The sequence below is a fragment of the Thyridium curvatum genome (assembly GCF_004353045.1).
Source record: "Thyridium curvatum strain D216 chromosome Unknown NODE_3_length_876553_cov_77.224826, whole genome shotgun sequence".
NCBI classification, from domain to species: Eukaryota; Fungi; Ascomycota; class Sordariomycetes; order Thyridiales; family Thyridiaceae; genus Thyridium; species Thyridium curvatum.
In genome coordinates this window covers 813,295-830,160 of record NW_022156758.1, presented here as the reverse complement: position 1 = coordinate 830,160, position 16,866 = coordinate 813,295, and the positions used below count along the sequence as shown (strand labels likewise).

General features: G+C 56.7%; 6 protein-coding genes across 6 annotated transcripts; 3 read left to right on the top strand and 3 right to left on the bottom strand.

The window, feature by feature from the left end:
- Positions 1–2,808: 2,808 nt before the first annotated feature.
- On the top strand, positions 2,809–6,276 carry E0L32_000955 (uncharacterized protein; the record flags this gene model as incomplete). Its single annotated transcript, XM_031144543.1, has 3 exons — positions 2,809–2,891; positions 3,032–5,846; positions 6,181–6,276. 3 exons carry the CDS (start codon positions 2,809–2,811, stop codon positions 6,274–6,276), a joined length of 2,994 nt encoding a protein of 997 aa, XP_030994489.1.
- A 390-nt stretch (positions 6,277–6,666) lies between these two features.
- On the bottom strand, positions 6,667–8,616 carry E0L32_000954 (uncharacterized protein; the record flags this gene model as incomplete). Its single annotated transcript, XM_031144532.1, has 1 exon — positions 6,667–8,616. One exon carries the CDS (start codon positions 8,614–8,616, stop codon positions 6,667–6,669), a length of 1,950 nt encoding a protein of 649 aa, XP_030994488.1.
- Positions 8,617–9,680: 1,064 nt separating this feature from the next.
- On the top strand, positions 9,681–10,919 carry E0L32_000953 (uncharacterized protein; the record flags this gene model as incomplete). The annotated part of the gene is made up of 5 exons (XM_031144521.1): positions 9,681–10,007; positions 10,072–10,192; positions 10,250–10,314; positions 10,377–10,782; positions 10,846–10,919. The coding sequence occupies 5 exons, from the start codon at positions 9,681–9,683 to the stop codon at positions 10,917–10,919; spliced, it is 993 nt and encodes a 330-aa protein (XP_030994487.1).
- Positions 10,920–11,092: 173 nt separating this feature from the next.
- On the bottom strand, positions 11,093–12,198 carry E0L32_000952 (uncharacterized protein; the record flags this gene model as incomplete). The annotated part of the gene is made up of 2 exons (XM_031144510.1): positions 11,093–11,675; positions 11,738–12,198. The coding sequence occupies 2 exons, from the start codon at positions 12,196–12,198 to the stop codon at positions 11,093–11,095; spliced, it is 1,044 nt and encodes a 347-aa protein (XP_030994486.1).
- A 1,662-nt stretch (positions 12,199–13,860) lies between these two features.
- On the top strand, positions 13,861–14,971 carry E0L32_000951 (uncharacterized protein; the record flags this gene model as incomplete). Its single annotated transcript, XM_031144499.1, has 3 exons — positions 13,861–14,280; positions 14,338–14,513; positions 14,572–14,971. The coding sequence occupies 3 exons, from the start codon at positions 13,861–13,863 to the stop codon at positions 14,969–14,971; spliced, it is 996 nt and encodes a 331-aa protein (XP_030994485.1).
- Positions 14,972–15,130: 159 nt separating this feature from the next.
- On the bottom strand, positions 15,131–16,428 carry E0L32_000950 (uncharacterized protein; the record flags this gene model as incomplete). Its single annotated transcript, XM_031144488.1, has 4 exons — positions 15,131–15,429; positions 15,484–15,668; positions 15,776–16,274; positions 16,329–16,428. 4 exons carry the CDS (start codon positions 16,426–16,428, stop codon positions 15,131–15,133), a joined length of 1,083 nt encoding a protein of 360 aa, XP_030994484.1.
- Between the last annotated feature and the right edge of the window lie 438 nt (positions 16,429–16,866).

Genomic DNA, 16,866 nt, shown 5'->3' with positions numbered 1-16,866 from the left:
TCATCGATGTTGAATCCTCTCTGTACAAGTGCAAGGCCTCACATGTTTGTGTTCTTCCAGTACAATCCGTCTCGAAAACTCACTGTCTGTCTTCTGAATGGGGAAACCGAGTCTACTTCGGCGTATGGATCTCGTCCCATCAGCTGCCCTCTGTTTCGCCACTGGGGTCCTTAAAGTCAAGCTGCACAAAGACCCTGGCTCCGACGCAAACGTATGTCAAGCTCACTCTGGAGACGAACACAGAGCCGTCTCTTGGGACCAAGTTGCCGGCTTGGGCGATGTCTTTCGCGGTAGAGCACCAGAAGTTGCCTTTGCCGCCTGTCTCTACGTCATTTACGGAGTAGATAGGTCTGATCATGCGCAACCCTGTGATCCCATTCTGCACTACTTTCAAGCCCGGCTGTCTTCAGTGTAAAGAGGGCGCATGCCCACACACGTCTCCCTTCCGAGCAGTGGTCAGATTAGTTACTCGACTCGCCTATCAAACCCACCAACCTAATGTACGCAGTGTGGCAATCTCTGTAATGGTCAGTGTTCGTCATTAGGGGGGGTGGTATCTCGAGCTGAACAACCGTCATTCATTCCAAGCACAAGCTCTGCTTGTCTTCAAGTGCTCGAGACACCACACCTACCAAGGTCTCTAAGATGAGGAAAGGCGCAGCCAGCTCGACGAGCAACCTTTTCTTTCGAGATCTACAGTACAAGTACTAGCCTCATGTACAACCAACCCACCTCGTGGCGTGTGGTGACAAGTGAAGCTTGTTTCGCCTTTGCGTCTTGTGCAGCCGCGCTGAAAATAGAAACAAGAGGGTGGCTGAGCATCGCCGCATTTCCGAGCGTTGCACTTTTGGCGTCGCGCGCCAGCGGGAGATCCTCATTGCCTTTGCGCACTTGGGATGCGGGAAGAGGACCCCGGGGCCCCCCACCACGCAGACCACTATCAGTTGACTAGGCGCTGGTTAGTGCGCTGGTTAGTGCGCTGCAAGTCGGATCTGTTAGCGAGGCCTTCTGTTGGGCTTCCTGCTGCTACCTGCTATTAGGACTGGCGACGGCGGCAGCCACGGCATCCTTCCACGGATGTCTTGGACTTGTCCGTCGCGGCTGTGGCCATGACCTAACTCCGTACATCCTAGCAGATGAGCAGAACGTTGAAAGGGTCATGATCGTAGGTTCACTCACTCACTGCTGGCCTCGTTGGGTCTCCGCTCGCCGCCACAGCCCTGCACTTGATCATTTCCTTCCATCAGGCGACTTGGCGTGCTAGCTCAAATGATGCTCCAGTCTGTCAACATGACCGCTCCAGCTGGCTGTTGAGGAATGTTATTAGACCCCGGGCCCTCCGTACCTATCCCTCCCTCCCTCTCCTCTTTTCCTGCAAATTCCAGTGTAGAAAAATAGGGGTCCACGTCGCATTGTCGTAACGTTATCTTCCGTGACACTCGGATCGGAACCACCCCGGTAATTTCACCTCGAGCGCGCGCGCGGCGGCGGTGTCCCCCCGGAAAGCTTCGAAAGCAGATAAAACGGCTGCCTGTTCCTCCTTGCGAGGCGGCGCATGAGCGAGTGCGCTGAGCTGGGCACTGCCTACCTTATTTGATTTTTTCAAGCCGTTGCCAGCAGAACAACAACATAGCTCGGGCGGGGCGGCAAGCAAACAAACACTGGGGAGCTCGGCTCAATACAAACGCCCTTTATTAGTTCCAACAACGACGACAACGCCGAGTTCACCAGCCTTTCTTTATTACTGCGACTACGACTACGACCATTGCGACTTGCGAACGAGTTCTTTGGAAAGGCACGAGATCCAGACGCCCTCTCCCTCTCCTGGAAACACCCATGGACGACGTTCTTCTACCCCACAATCGCAGTGCGCATTAGGCTACGCCGTCAGATTCGCCAGCACCGTGTCGCGCGGCCGCATGCGGTGCTCTGAACAACACCGCCAGTGCGTCCAGTGATGGCGAATCCACATTACGCGTGGCAGTCCCAGGGACCTGCTGGCGACGTCCCCCCTCCTGTTCCCAGCAAAGGTCCCTACTACCAGTCGCAAGGTAAGTTGAACAAGCTTTAGACAAGCTCTTTTTCTGCAACCGGCACCTGCACCAGAACCTCGAGCTCCCGCAGTCTTCCCTTGCGTCCATCACACCCGGTGTCCAAGGAAACGGACGGCCCGGGAACCAAGGAAAGCATCTGTCAACCACCCTTCCTCCGAACCCCGAACCGTCGGCCAGACCGCCCGTCGTCAGCTCAGGCTCAACAGGACGACGGGCCTGCTCACAGTCCGTTCCTTTGGTCAGCCTCTCTGGCTCCACAGCAAACTTAGCCGACCGAGATATCTGTTTGTGCCGAGCTCAGAGAAAGAGGAAGAAGCCTTTGTCCGAGTAGTTGAGGGATAGTCAGCAAAGAAGAGTTCCCTCCTTGTCAGCAGGAGGAGGCTGACGGCAGCTCATTAACAACCACACTCACTGGGGAGGAGGAAAAAAAAGACCCTCTTGCAAAGGACGGCAGATCCCTCCCGCCATCTCCACGCCGTTTATCCCCTCCTGACAGGGGTCTGTTTCCAAGCGCCGCTACGTCAATCCGGTTTTGGGCAGTGACCGACAGCCCGCTCTGTCACCCTACCCCAGCTTTCTACATCCCGAAGCGCTTGGCCGGACACATCTTGCGACACTGTGGACGAGCTCGAGTTCTGGTGCTTCTATTGCACTCTGTGGTCGAGAGAGACGAGGACGCGCAAGTCGCTAACACCCCTGCTTCGTTGCTTTTTGTTTAGATACGGTTCAGCCTCAACGGACCCAAACCTACGAGATGCCGCAGTTCGGTGCCACTTTCGTGCCCAGCGGATACGATGACTATTACATGCCCGAGGTGGTCGCACCGTCTCCTCAAAGGTGCGTCTCTGGCGTCTGTTGTTTTTACCCAGAAATATTTTCCTTTTGTTGTCTGGGACCGCGAGGCGGCTGCGCTCCAATCAGCAGCGGCCTCACCGCAACAGCTGAGCTTATGCTGACTGGTGGGCTTGCGTCTGCAGGGTAATGCCCGAGGTGCCTCAGAACATGCAGCAGGGCCTCCAGCGGATGGAAACAGAGGCACGTCACATCGATCCCGGACAATTTGCCACGACTTCCCCAACCTCGAGCCAATTTTCGGGCCACCGCGCCCGAGAGCCCTCCCTGTCCACCGTCCTGACCAACAACACCTACACCTCGGCCGGCGAGCAGCACCACTTCTCGCAGGACTCGTCCGACTTCAAGCCCTTCAAGGACAACAACACCACCTACTCAGACATGCCTGCCGACGAGGGCCCCTCCTTCTCTCCGTTCCCCAAGGTCAAGGGCGAGAACATACCGCCGAGCGACGAAGCCAAGGAGGGGATCCTCTACAACGCTCGCGAGCATGTCCTGCACTCAAACAATGTCGCCATGCAGCTGTCTTGGGCGCGAGACGCCCTCGCCTGGGTGGAGACGGCCCAAGAAACGCACGAGCGGGAGAACAAGGGACAGCAGAACGCCCGGCCGCAGACGCCAAAGGTCGAGCACGAGCTGCGCACCGACGCATTGAGCATCGTCAGCTACCTCGCCTCCCAGGACCACCCGGAAGCCCTCTTCATGCGGTCTAAGTGGCTGGAGTTTGGCAAGTTCGGACATCGGACGGACAAGAAGGAGGCGTATCTCGGGTACAAGAGAGCCGCGGAGCAGGGCTGGGGACGCGCCGAGTACCGGATCGGCATGCTCTACGAGAACTCAAACGACATGGACAAGGCGATCAAGCACTACCAGCAAGGTCTGGCGATGAAGGATTCCGCTGCCTCGTATCGGCTCGGTATGATGAGCCTGCTAGGCCAGCACGGATACCGAAAGGACTTCCAGCGGGGCTTGGAGCTTATCGAGGCCGCCGCCGACACGGCCGACGACGACGCGCCCCAAGGTGCCTACGTCTACGGTATGCTGATCGCTCGGGATCTGCCAGACATCATGATCCCCGAAGGCATGCTGCAAGCAAACCTCGCCGTCGCGAGGCAATACATCGAGAAGGCGGCGTATCTGGGATTCTCAAAGGCACAGCTGAAGATGGGCCAAGCCTATGAGCTCTGCCAGCTGGGTTGCGATTTCAACCCGGCCTGCTCCCTGCACTACTACGGCTTGGCCGCGCGCCAGGGACAGCCAGAGGCCGCCCTCGGCGTCAGCCGGTGGTTCCTCTTCGGCTACGAGGGCGTCTTTGCCAAGAACGAGCAGCTGGCGTACAAGTACGCGGAGGAGGCTGCGGAGCACAACCTGGCCACCGGCCACTTCGCCATGGGCTATTACCACGAGATCGGCATCCACGTGCAGAAAGATCTTCGGGAGGCGAGGCGGTGGTACGAGAAGGCTGCCGAGGCCGGCAACAAGGACGCCATCCAGAGGCTGGAGTCGCTGAACGAGTCCAAGACGCTGTCCAAGGCGGACCACGAGACGACGGCCCTGACGCGCATCAAGTCGCAGCACGGCTCGCAGCGGGGCAAGAGGCCGGAGCGGTTCAGGGCGAAGGACCCCAGCCTCCCGACCCTCACGGAGTCGGGCCCCAACACCCCCGTGGAGGGCACCAGCCCGGGCCTGTCCAAGGGCCCCAGCCCGCGGGTCTCGCCCGGCCCGTCCCCGAGGCACGGACCGACCCCCGTCGGCGACAACGTCGTCGACTTCCCGGACCCGGCCAAGGCGATGAGCGACAGCCGCGCCCGCACCCCGGCCTTCACCATCAACCTGGACCAGAGCCACCCGAGCCTCGCCATGCGGCCCAAGTCGGCGGCGCCGTACCCCGAGGACGACAGGCCCCCGCCGGCGGCGAACAGCTACATGCGGCCCAAGTCGACGGTGCCGTACCCGGACGACGACGTGCTCGGCCGGCAGCCGCAGCTGTCGCCGCACTTCAACCCCCAGATCCGGCCGAGCGCCGGCCCGCAGGCCGACCGCCCCATCAGCGCCTTTGGCATCAGGCCGCTGAGCTCGGGCGGCCCCGGCGGCGGCGGCGGCGGCCTGACGTCCTCCCAGTCCGCGGGCAACCTCCAGCCGATCCCGCCCGCCGGCATGAACCCGCAGCGTGGTAGGCACATGTCGGCGGGCTGGGAGCCGCAGCTCCCCGCCGGTGGCGGCCCCGGCGGCGGTGGTGGCTACCGGCAGCCGAGCCCCGGCCGCCCCGCGAGCGAGTACGCGGCCCCCCCGCAGCAGCAGCAGCAGCCGTACGACCACCAGCAGCAGCAGGTGCCGCTGCGCAAGCCCCTCGGCCCCAACGCCGGCAACGCCCCCGTCGCGGACCCCACGCGCAACAAGCTCACCAAGAACCAGCCCAACCTGGGCAAGCCGCAGCCCCAGTTCCCCCCCGCGGGAGGAGCAGGAGGAGGATACGGTGGCGGTCCCCAGCCACAGCCCGCCCAGCCGGGCCGCGACTACGGCCCCAGGACGTCCTCGGTCCCGCGCCCGGCTGCCGCCGACAACAGCTACGACCGGTACGGCGGCCTGCCCTCGCAGCAGAGCATCCGGCCCGTCAGCGGCATGGCGGCGCACAGGCCGGACCGCGTCGACTCGCTGCCTGCGCAGATCCCCGGCGGCGGGCAGGCGGCGGCGCGGCCTGTCGGCGGGCGGGCTTCGCACCTCGACACGTCGCCGGGTCGGGCGAGCGCGCCGCCTTCCGGCGGTGGTGGTGGGCGGCCGGCTATGGCGAGTCCGCCTCCTGCTAGTACGATGCAGGGCGGTGGGAAGGCTGGGAAGGCTGGCAAGCAGCAGCAGCAGCAGCAGCAGCAGGCTGGCGGTCAGGGCCCGGCTACGTTTGAGGAGATGGGGATCCCGCAGGGCAAGGGTGATGATGACTGCGTGAGTATTCATCTGATTCCATCCGTTCGTGTGTGATCAGTGCGGATTTTGACTGACATGTTATGTTGCAGGTTGTTATGTAAGCACCCATTGGAGCCTCTTCCGAGTGGTGGTTTTGATTCGGGGCCCCCCCTTGACCTCCTCGTATGCAGGTTGCTGCGGAAAAGGAGGGTTCGTTCTGGGTAGCGACTTGGTGCTTGTTTCTGAGGTGACATCTGAAGGTTTGGCTCTTCGCGGTGAAGGAGGCATATGTGTGTTGTTGTATTTCACCTGAGGATTTGTCTCATGAAGAAGGGGGGGAGGGGTTCTTATAGAGCTGGTAGATTTTTTGCAGGACCTGGATGATGATGATGATGATGGCGGTTTTGAGAGAGCCGGCTGGGGCAGGGCAGAACAGGGTCTTGACGATTCGCTCGTCTACATACAGTGATATCCGTACATAATTGCGTCCGAATCAAGTCATCTATCTGTCCTATGCAACATCTTTTGAGGGTTGTTACATGTGATTTACGTTTTGTCCTTGAGTTCTATGGTTGACAACCGCAAGGTTCTTCCAGTTGTGATTCTTTCGAAGGAGCAACGGTAGTCTGATTCTACGGTGGCTGGTGAATAAATCACAGTCTCCCAGCTGTTCATCGTACTCTTCCTTCCGGGCGAGGCTGATAGTATAATGGCTGTGTCAAGATCATGGAGTAGCTATCTATCTATGAGCGTCTGCTTGGGCGACGGGGGGTTGATGATTTCCGGCCTCCAGTCTGATGGGAGGCTGACAAAGTATCGCAATAGTTGAGACTGATGACTCTCACCCACTTGCAACTCATCAGACTAGGACAATATCGTCCCTGCTAAAACCAACCTGTCCACCTTGCCCTGGAAACACCGCCTCTCCATCCATGAACTTGTACATATAGCACTCCCCGACAACCTTGTACTCGCCTCTGGCGTCGTCCACGGGCCTAAGAACAAACGGGACATCGGCACCAAAGATGACGGCACACACGTCGCCCTGCCGCATCGCCGCCGGGCCCAGCCCCCAGAGGCCGCGCTCCTCGGTGTTGAAGAAGCGCCGGTTGGTCCCGTAGGCCTTGAACTGCGGCCCGAACATCTTGCCGGCGACCAGCGTGGTGTCGAGGCTCCACAGCCCGCCCGTGGCCTCGATGTCCTGCCAGAACTTGACGCCGGCGCGCATGCAGAAGCCCGCGAGCTGCTCCACCACCGAGTGGTGGCTCCCCGGCGCGTTGCCGCCTCCACCGCCGCCGCCGCCGTCCCGGGGCTTGTAGTGGCAGGTCAGCGTCGACGCGAAGGCGTTGACGGCGTCCTGCGGCCCGTACGGGCAGGGCTTTTGCGTCGCCACGGCCCAGCACTGCTCCAGCAGGCGGCCGCCTGCCTCCTCGATGGGCTCGAAGCCGGACTTATCCATGCGCGCCGTGGAGCTGTCGACGGAGTCGATGATCGTTGCCGACACGGCGAGCCTGTCTCCGTCGGCGCGTGCCCTGAAAGGCTCCCGAGATACCTTGCGGCGGCTCGCGTCGTACGCCTCCCAGAATGCGTCTGCGTGCAGCGGGGTCTTCTCGTTCCACCTCGGCACCCACGACGGGTAGTCGGCAGTTGATTCCAGAGATTCGTCCGTGTGCTGCGCCTGGACGAGAAAGTTCAGCGACTCTTCTGCCATGCTGACTGCCAGCAGCCGGTGCTGCTCCCTGACGCTCAGGGCGTAGTCGACGCGGAGCCACGCCTGGTCGGTGCCCGGCTTCTTCGCCTTGGGGTGGCCGAGGAACGCGTATACGTGGTCCAGCTCGTTGGTCGCGTCAAAGTACCTCGACGCCTCGAGGACGAGAGTGAAGTCCACGTCGCACGTGGCGGCGATCTGGCCCGCGAACGCCCGCAGCAGCGGCGACCGGTAGACCCACGAGCTGGGCTTGCCGTACGTGCACCAGACGTTCCAGAGGGCGTACAGGGGCGAGCCGGCGAGGGACCCGGAGATCTCGGGCCCGAGGAAGTACTTGAGGTCCTCCTCGCCGTAGACGTTGGCGATGAAGACGGCGATCTCGGCAAAGTCGACGCCGGCGTCGCCCCAGAAGGCCGTCGCCGCCTCGGCCAGGCCGACCTCCTGGAGCACCCACACGCGTGTGAACCACGTCAGGCCGAAAAGCTTGCTGATGGCGTCCCTGCCGTGCGGGCCGAGCACGTCGCCGAGGATGGATCTCCTGGCGGTCGGGGCCGACACCTCTTGCTGTTCGCCGGAGCTGGAGATGAGCGTGACGTTGCGCATGGGCACCTCCTCCTCTGGCGGGCTGTACCACACTTGGTCCGTCCGCGTCCATATCTTCTCGTTGATGGTGGACAGGCACCGGAACGCCTCCCGCGCGCTGTCGGAAGGGTCCGGGCCCAGCCAGACCAGGACGTTGCTCGCAGTGTCGTAGATGACGCCCATCAGGTCGACCTGATGGCCCTTTTCGACCATGTCATTCTGGTTGATGCAGATGGCGTCGGCCCAGGCGATTTGGGGCTCGTCGGCCTTGCGGATGCGGCGGAGCCCCTCGGAGAGGCTCTGCGTGATGTTGCATGCGTGGCCTGAGCATGTCACCTCTGCACTTTTGGTCGGGTCGCCCCATACATAGGACAGGGCAGTGTATGGCGGGGCTGTGTCTATCTCGTAGGGAAATAGGTCGCAGATGAGGTTGTCCTCAGGGGCGCCTGGGTGCACACTGAGCAGGCGGAAGAACCTGCCTGGTGGAAGAGCGGTGTAAGTAAACGAAGGAGACTCCATCGAAACTGCAACGGCGATCTAAGCCCCCCTCCTTGAAGAGCACGAAGTAAGACAACTGCTACTCTAGAGTTCCGTAGTCTGAGCTGACAACCAGGATGACATGTTGAGATCTGGTGGGGGATCAGCCAAGGCTGGAAAAGCACTAAAGCGGGGTTGCCGGCTTCACCTGCATGAAGCTGACTTTGGTGGTAAAACAATAAAACAAGTTGAGTGAATTATCCAGACTGTTCTTTTCTCAGGACTGAAACAGCTGTTTGTTGAAACGATGAGGTCGACGGAACCTAATTGTATAAAACGAGACCAGAGCATAGTTTAGGTTGGCTCGACTTGAGGTATGACAGACCGGAGATCACCATTTGATCTTGTCCTGTGAGAAACACCGAGTTTCTCTCTTCAACCCCGTTGAGCCACGATAACAATACACACAATTCCTGAAAGCTTATGGCAACACCGAGTGAGACCGTTTAAGTTTCGGGGGTTGCGGGAACCTTTCATTCCTTTTTCTGGACGGCTCCGCACGGGGATGGCTGAACGCTATCCCTAAAAGGCGTCACGAATTCCCCGGCTTCATTATTTGTAATGAGATCTCCAACTCGAACAACTCTATGACTGAGCCTGCACCGAGAACCCAAACCCCGCTGGCGCTCTTCTAGCACGACGCGGAGCCGGAGTGGATTTACCGAATGAGGAAAAGCGCACCGAGCTCGGCTGCGTGGCGTCGGTTCTCCGCCCGGAACGTCCACAAACGACCCAGCCGACCCAGCCAGCCGGCCACAGTTCCGCCTCTTCAGCGGCGTTTCACGATAAAACAGCCAAACAGAATGCTCGTTGCGAGGAGTTGATTCGACTTGAAGTGGGGGATTATCGTGTTCTGGAGACGATACCCCTCCTCGACTGAAATAGCCAATCAAGGAATGGGCATTAGCCGGCCCTATTTATCTCTACCTGACCCTTGCTGTTGACTATCTTTCACATGATTCCTTCCTCTACTCTTCTTGAGCTGTCACGTTGAATTTCAAACACCTATTCGATACCCGCTCCGATACCGCCATAACATCGTCACAATGTCCTTCGGTAAGACCGTCACTCTCAGCTCCGGCCACAAGATCCCAACACTCGGGTATGGTACCTGGCAGGCCAAGCCTGGCGAGGTTGGGGATGGTGTCTACGAAGCCCTGAAGGCTGGCTATCGCCACCTGGACCTGGCCAAGATCTACGAGAACCAGAAGGAGGTCGCCCAGGGCTTCAAACGCGCCCTGGCTGATATCCCTGGCCTGAAGCGGGAGGACATCTTCATCACCTCGAAGCTCTGGAACCACAAGCACCGTGCTGATGAGGTCGAGCCTGCACTGGATGACACTCTGGCTGAGCTGGAGCTTGATTATCTTGATGTAAGCCTCGCCGCCGAAAATTTGGTGCAAGAGGGCGGAATGCTGATCCGGGCTGCAATCTTAGCTCTACCTGATTCACTGGCCAGTTACCTTTGCCAAGGGCGAACATCTTTTCCCTCGAGTAGCAGGCAACGACAATGAGGTTGATATCGACGATAGTGTGCCTTTGACGGAGACCTGGAAGGGTAAGCACCCAAATTGTCTGAATCTGACTTGCGTGGACTGACATACTAATTTTGTAGCCATGACCAGCTTGCCCAAGAGCAAGGTTCGCACTGTCGGAGTTTCTAACTTCACTATCGAGCATGTATGTACTACAGTGAGACCCAGGAGGATCCTGGAAATGTGAATATTAATCTCTTGTCGTAGATCGAACACGTCAGCAAGCAGACAGGTGTCGTTCCTGCGGTCCTTCAAATCGAGCGCCACCCACGCAACCCGCAGCCCAAATTGATGGAGTACTGCGCCAAGAAAAACATCCATGTTACTGCCTACTCAGCGTTCGGAAACAACTCTTTCAACCTCCCGCTCTTGGTAAACGTTCCTGAGACCAAGGCCATCGCTGAACGCCTGTCCAAGGCGCAGGGCAAGACGGTCACGCCTGCACAGGTGATCCTGGCCTGGTCTCAGCTCGATGGACACAGTGTCATCCCCAAGTCAGTCACCGCATCGCGCATCCGGGAGAACTTCCAGGAGGTCGAGCTTGACGAGGAGGCCATCAAGGCTGTCAACAAGCTTGGCGAGAACCCCCAGCGCTTCAACATTCCTACAACCTGTAAGTACTATGCAATCTGGGACTAGATCTAACAGTTCGAGCATTAACACTGCATATCTGTAGACTCTCCCAAGTGGGATATTAACCTCTTTGACGAGGAGCAGGAGAAGTCGGCGAAGCACGTTCCAATCCTGTGAGTATTGGTCACGACAAGGGTCCTATTCGTTATCGGGAAGACCGAGGGGGCAAATATCGTTATGGATAGACAAAAATAATCAAGTCATATTCAATCTTCTGAGCTGGGAATGAGCGAGGTCACGAATCGACACTATGTAGGCTTCCCCTCCCCTCTGCCGACCCAGAACGTTTATTACTGCTGCTGGGACATGTCGTCAGCTGAAGATTCATCAAGCTGTTTGGAGTCTCGTTTCGTGCACAAGTTCCGAACGAATTCGATATATTGATCATTCGCCTTGTTGGAAAACACTCCGAAAAGCTTCGGGCCGATCTCTTTGGCAGTGTCTGGATCCGCACCGTGATCAAATAACCACTCCGCATACTCAAAATCCAGCATAGCGCAGGCAAGTCCAAGGGCAGTAGCAGGCACCTCGGCCATGCCGATTGGTATTCCGCACCTATCCTTGACGTTTGCGACGGCATGGATATCGAAGCCGTGGTCGAGACACCACTCGGCCGTCTTGAAACGGCCAAAAGGGTCCGGCCCCGGTGGGACAGTCCCGCCACCGACCCTTCCGCCCATAAGGATGGCGAGTCTCTGCAAAGGTCTTGCTTCCGTGACGCAGGCGCCACGCGAGAGCAATAGGTCGAGTACCTCAACCTGATGGCACATGGCGGCCAGGTCAACAATTGGAATTGGCGTGTGCGTGGTCGGATCTGCGCCGTGATCCAGGAGCCATTCTACCAATGCTTTCTCCATGAGAACGGATCCGCATCTGTTGTGAGACGATGAGTTAGTGGAACGATTGCCAGTCAGGCCGAGGATGAAACCTCCTACTCCAGAATGAAGACGTCACGGGTTCCGGACGCCGCATCCGTCCAGTGTTGGTTCGGATGCCATCCAAATTCGAGGTATAATTCGAGAATTTGAATCACTCGCGGAACGGCCTGATGAAAAATCGTCTGTGACTTGGGTCCACCCGTCGTCTCTGTCACAGAGAGCTTGCGGTGGAATGCGTTTCTATGTAGCCGTACTCCACGCTCGAGTAGGTATCGGATGGTGGCGAGGTTGCCGGCGAATGCGGCGTGCTCCAGGCCATACTGGAGGTCTCTCGGGTCAGGGTGCTCTTCCTCAATGTACGATGCCAACTCATCGACATCGCCATCCGCGCATGCTTCATAGAAGTCCAACGAAGCGTCGTCTTTGCTAGGAAGATAGCTGTCCTCTTCCTCGTACTCTGGTAGAGGAATTCGGTCCAAATCGCTATCAATGACCGCTTGTTGACTGCCTTCAGCCATAGCAGGTAGCCCTGGGCATAAAGACAACGGAGCTATTGCAGGGCTGTTAGAGATGACTTCTGGGCTGGCAGTTGCAAGGCCTCCGTTCGCGTTGAATGAAGTCTTAAAAGGAAGAGGTGCGTGCGCCTTGGCGTCAGCTCGTCGAACTACGTGATGCGTCTACTTTTAGCAAGGCAGAAGACAGTGTTTGTCCAGTTTGCTCAGCCTGTTTCAGGTTATGCGACCTGAGGGTCGCTGTGACAAACTCGCGGCGCTTCCAATTGGCTGTGAAGTGATGTTGGCTGCACCAACTCGGAGGTGAGTCCTTCGATTGGCTGCGCTAAATAGAACCATGTGTCCGCCCTCGCCCGCCTCACTCCTCTTGACAGCTAACACACACGCTGGATAGTGTAGTATGCATCGATTCGCGAGTTCGATCTAGGCGAATACCAGTCGGTTGGTTCCCATAATGATCTTGGGGCCGGTCATTCAACCATCCGTGTGTATTTCGAGATACCAGAGTCACGCAAGAGGCTGACTCTATCCTCAAGGCCACCCGATAATAACAGGAATAGCTATGCTGGGCTCGATAATATGCCCAACGGTACGGATAGAGGCCGATACGGCTACGCCAACAAATATAGAGCCTCCTAGTCCTCTTTGTTCGTCTTTGAATTGCATTCACGGGTGAGTCTTGCTTCCTGTTGTCGGTCACCGAGCCCACAAGCCCAAAAGCGATACCGAAGGGCATTCGTCAACCAGAACAGGCGTCATGGGATCTATAACGAATATTTCTTTGTCCTAGACACTGTACCTGTGCATAAGACACAACCCTGCGCACTTATGCTTGCGGTAGTCAAATATAGACTTTGTAGACTTCGAGGTTATCACCTTCTGTTGGACCGCTAGGCTAAAAAGCATGTACTACTTTTTCAGCCCTCTAGGTCCTCTTATCCGGTCTAACACCTTCTGCCTTAGATTATTGGTCGACTTAGAAACTATGGGTTTCTTGCTCAGGGAGGAATCCGACAGACGAGGTTAAATATGATTCGCTATTAGGGTAGTCAAGAATTACAAATCAATCAAGATTATAACGTTCTTATACACCATACACCTCTTGAGGAACAATAATATGACATACAGTGTAGGGATTAACTAACACTCGCATCAATATATCCTCCTGCAATCTTGGCATAACCTCAAGTTGGCTGGTAAGACCAAGCATGCAACGTTTCACCATTCACGTGCTGTAGGCCGGCACCGGCCGATACTGTAATCGCAAGAAGATAGAGCTGACCCAGCCACCTCGAGCTGAATCTCACGGCCTGCCAATAGCCTACTTCGTCATTGAAGAAGGCTTTCTGCATATTTAGCTTCAAGGAGTAATTTCTCTCTCACTATTTTAGAGGTTAAAGTAATGACTATGTAGGGCTGACAATTTCTAACCCCGCCTTGTGACCCTTGTCGAATCTTTAGGCGTTAGCTGTTCCAACTTGAGGCTCAATTGGTAACCAGGGCCGGAATCGCGTAAATTTCCCTAACAAATGACTAATCACTCAATAAAGACTTACTATTAAAGCCGTAGTTCTTCCAGGATCCATCGGCACAGAATTCGAGTTTCCTGCTGTAGCTGAACTTCCCCCTAGTGCACAACCTAACCTAACCAACGAGAAAAGAAGCACCATGCCACCCCATTTGATTTTCGGTGCCGGAGGCATTGGCACAACAGAAAAGTCGTTCACCTTCACCTGGCACACGCCCGAGAAGACTGCTGAGCTCCTGTCAGTGCTGAAGCGTCTTGAGGTCCTGGAGCTTGACTCTGCTGCCTCATATCCACCCAAAAACCCATGGTGTACAGAGGCGCTGCTCGGACAGGCCAAGGCAGCAGATGCCGGCTTCATCATCAACTCCAAGATTGCAGGTCACGTCCAGGGCCCAAAGCTCAATGACGAAGCCATCAATGCCAGTGTAGAGAAGACCCTGCAGCTTCTTGGCGTTGAGAAAGTCTCAGTCTTGTTTTCACACTTCCCGGATGTTCTGACGCCCCTGGACGAAACGGCAGCTGCGTTTCATAGGCAGCACCAACTGGGACGGTTTGAGAGGGTGAGTGCCCGCGATAAAACAAGAGTCTACAGGTTCATGACTGAACTTGTGTGCCAGCTTGGACTCTGCAACTACAGCGTCGAGGACATGGCCAAGTACTTCGAGATTTGTGAAGAGAAAGGCTACGTCAAGCCCACGGTATACCAGGGATCTTACAACGCTTTGTCCCGCGAGGCAGAAGCGGGATTGATACCTTTGCTGCGCAAACACAATTGCGTGTTCCAAGCATACAGGTAGGGGGGAGACCACGGTTTGGGAAAAGTGCCGATTACGCAAACTGACTCGTTCTAGTCCTTTAGCAGGAGGCTTCCTCACAGGCAAGGTGACCGAAGCCTTGGACTCGGGAGATTCTGCAAGCCTGAACCGAACACGTTGGCAGGGAGATAGTGTGTTTCCGGTGTATGTTTCAAAATACACTTCGCCCGCCATGCATGATGCCATCCGAAGGCTCAAAGCCGTCTGTGAGTCTGCATCCCCCAGGATCTCAGTCAAAGAGGCAGCAGAGCGATGGATCATGCATCACTCGGCTCTACAGGACGGTGATGGGGTCATCTTTGGCTCGAAAACTATCGAGAATGTGGAGAGTAATGTAGACGATTTTAGGAAGGGTCCCTTGGACGGCGATGCGCTCAAAGCTGTTGAAAGCATGTGGGAGACTGTACAAGATGGAATGAAGGACCCATCAGCATGAACATTGCGGGATAGCCTTGTCTCTTATGTAGGGCAAAATCTTGAACTTGTGCCTTCCCGTAAGACAACTGCCTTGATTTTGCGGAGAGACTAGCATTTGGTGACACTTAGTCTTTGCTATTTCGCAAGATAACGACTGAAACATTCATAAAGTCATTTGCTAATCCTTGTTGAAGTCTATCACGATTCGCCCGGCGACCTGACCCCTCCTCAGCTCCTGAACGCTCTCGGCCCACCTCGATCTGCCTCGCACTTCGCAGACTCCTTTCAGCAGTCCCCGCCTGGCGTATTCCAGACAAGCAGCTGTGTCTTGCATCGTGCCGACAAGTGTCCCGATAACATGCAGGTTCTTAAACACGAATATACTCGGTTCGCCGGCGACCTGGACGACCCCCGATGGAGGAAGAGCAATGCACATGATCTTCGCGCCAATCCTGTTGCCCACAAACTTGATCGAGTCTTGTAGAACTCAGTCAGCACTTTGTGCTCTTTGGGGGCGATGTCTGTGTTTACCTTTGTAAGCCTGATAGGCTGTGACTAATACACCATGGGCGCCAACGCCATCAGCGATTTTGACGACCTCGGCAGCAACATCAGCCGTTTGCGTAAAGTCAACAAACGCCTCGGCACCCATCTCCAGGCACAACTTCCTCTTGACCTCTCCGCCATCAATCGCAATGGGACGCATTCCCATAGCCCTAGATGCTCTGTTAGTCGCAACTCGCTGTCTGTGTCTTCCAACCGATCGGTAATTGTGCGCTGTAGCAGCTTTTGATGGATACGTAGAGTGGGAGATAGGACTTACTTTGCCAGTTGAATGCCCTGGATGCCGACACCGCCACCACCCCCAGGGAACACCACCCAGTTACTCGGCTTCAAGCCCGAGTCGATGAGCGCACGGTGCATCGTCGACGCAGAGCACATGATCGGGCCCGCGACCTCGTCAGGCACGCCGTCTGGGATTCGACTCGTATAGATAGCCGGGGTCACCATGTACTCCTGGTACGTGCCAGGCGAGTGGAGGCCGGTATAGTTGGCCTTGGCGCAGTAGTTCTCCTTGTTGTTCCAGCATTGCTCGCAGTTGTGACAGACATCAAGCAGCGGCTTGATGCCGACGCGGTCGCCAACCTTCCACGAATCCTGGCATCGTGCGCCGACCTTGACGACAATGCCAGCGCCCTCGTGGCCGGCACACTTCACCCCCATTTCTGACATTTTGGGAGTATCCCAGTCGTTGACCATGAAGTGGACATCGGACATGCAGAGACCAGTCACGTTGAGCTTGACCAGAAGCTCGTCATCCTCTGCCACACAATTAGCCTCTGATGGCTTCTAGTGTAGGCCATTGCAGAACTCACTTGGCTCTGGCACATCCAGCTTCTGGACCTCGACACTGAAGTCCGGACCCTCGTTTACAACAACACCTGCCCATCCCTGCTTAGGAATTTCGGTGGACATTATGGACTGGTGATGCAAAGAAGTATGAGGAGGAACGAGATATCGGATCTCTTCAATGACTGTGGCTTGTTACTGGAGATGCAACTGAGTTTTTGGGGTATGCGCACTTGCTTAAGCAAGACATCTTTTAATACGCGCAACCGCGTGTCGTGGTGTGCCGAGGTTGACTTACAGCTCTCCCCATCTAAGACAAGCCAACCCCGCGATCAGTAGAATGCATGATGCATCCCGAATCTAATTACCGGTCCACTTGACTCCAACACGAAACCAAGGAATGCGGGGACGGGTATGCACACGGGCTTTCATGATCGTAATAGAATCAAGGAGATAAAGTTACAGAAGGCCAAGCTTCCATGAGAATGAAACGATGGCGGCGGTTAGGTTTTCTCTTTTAGGAGATCTTTGCTGGCGCCTCGCATGTTCGTTTTAGGGATATCC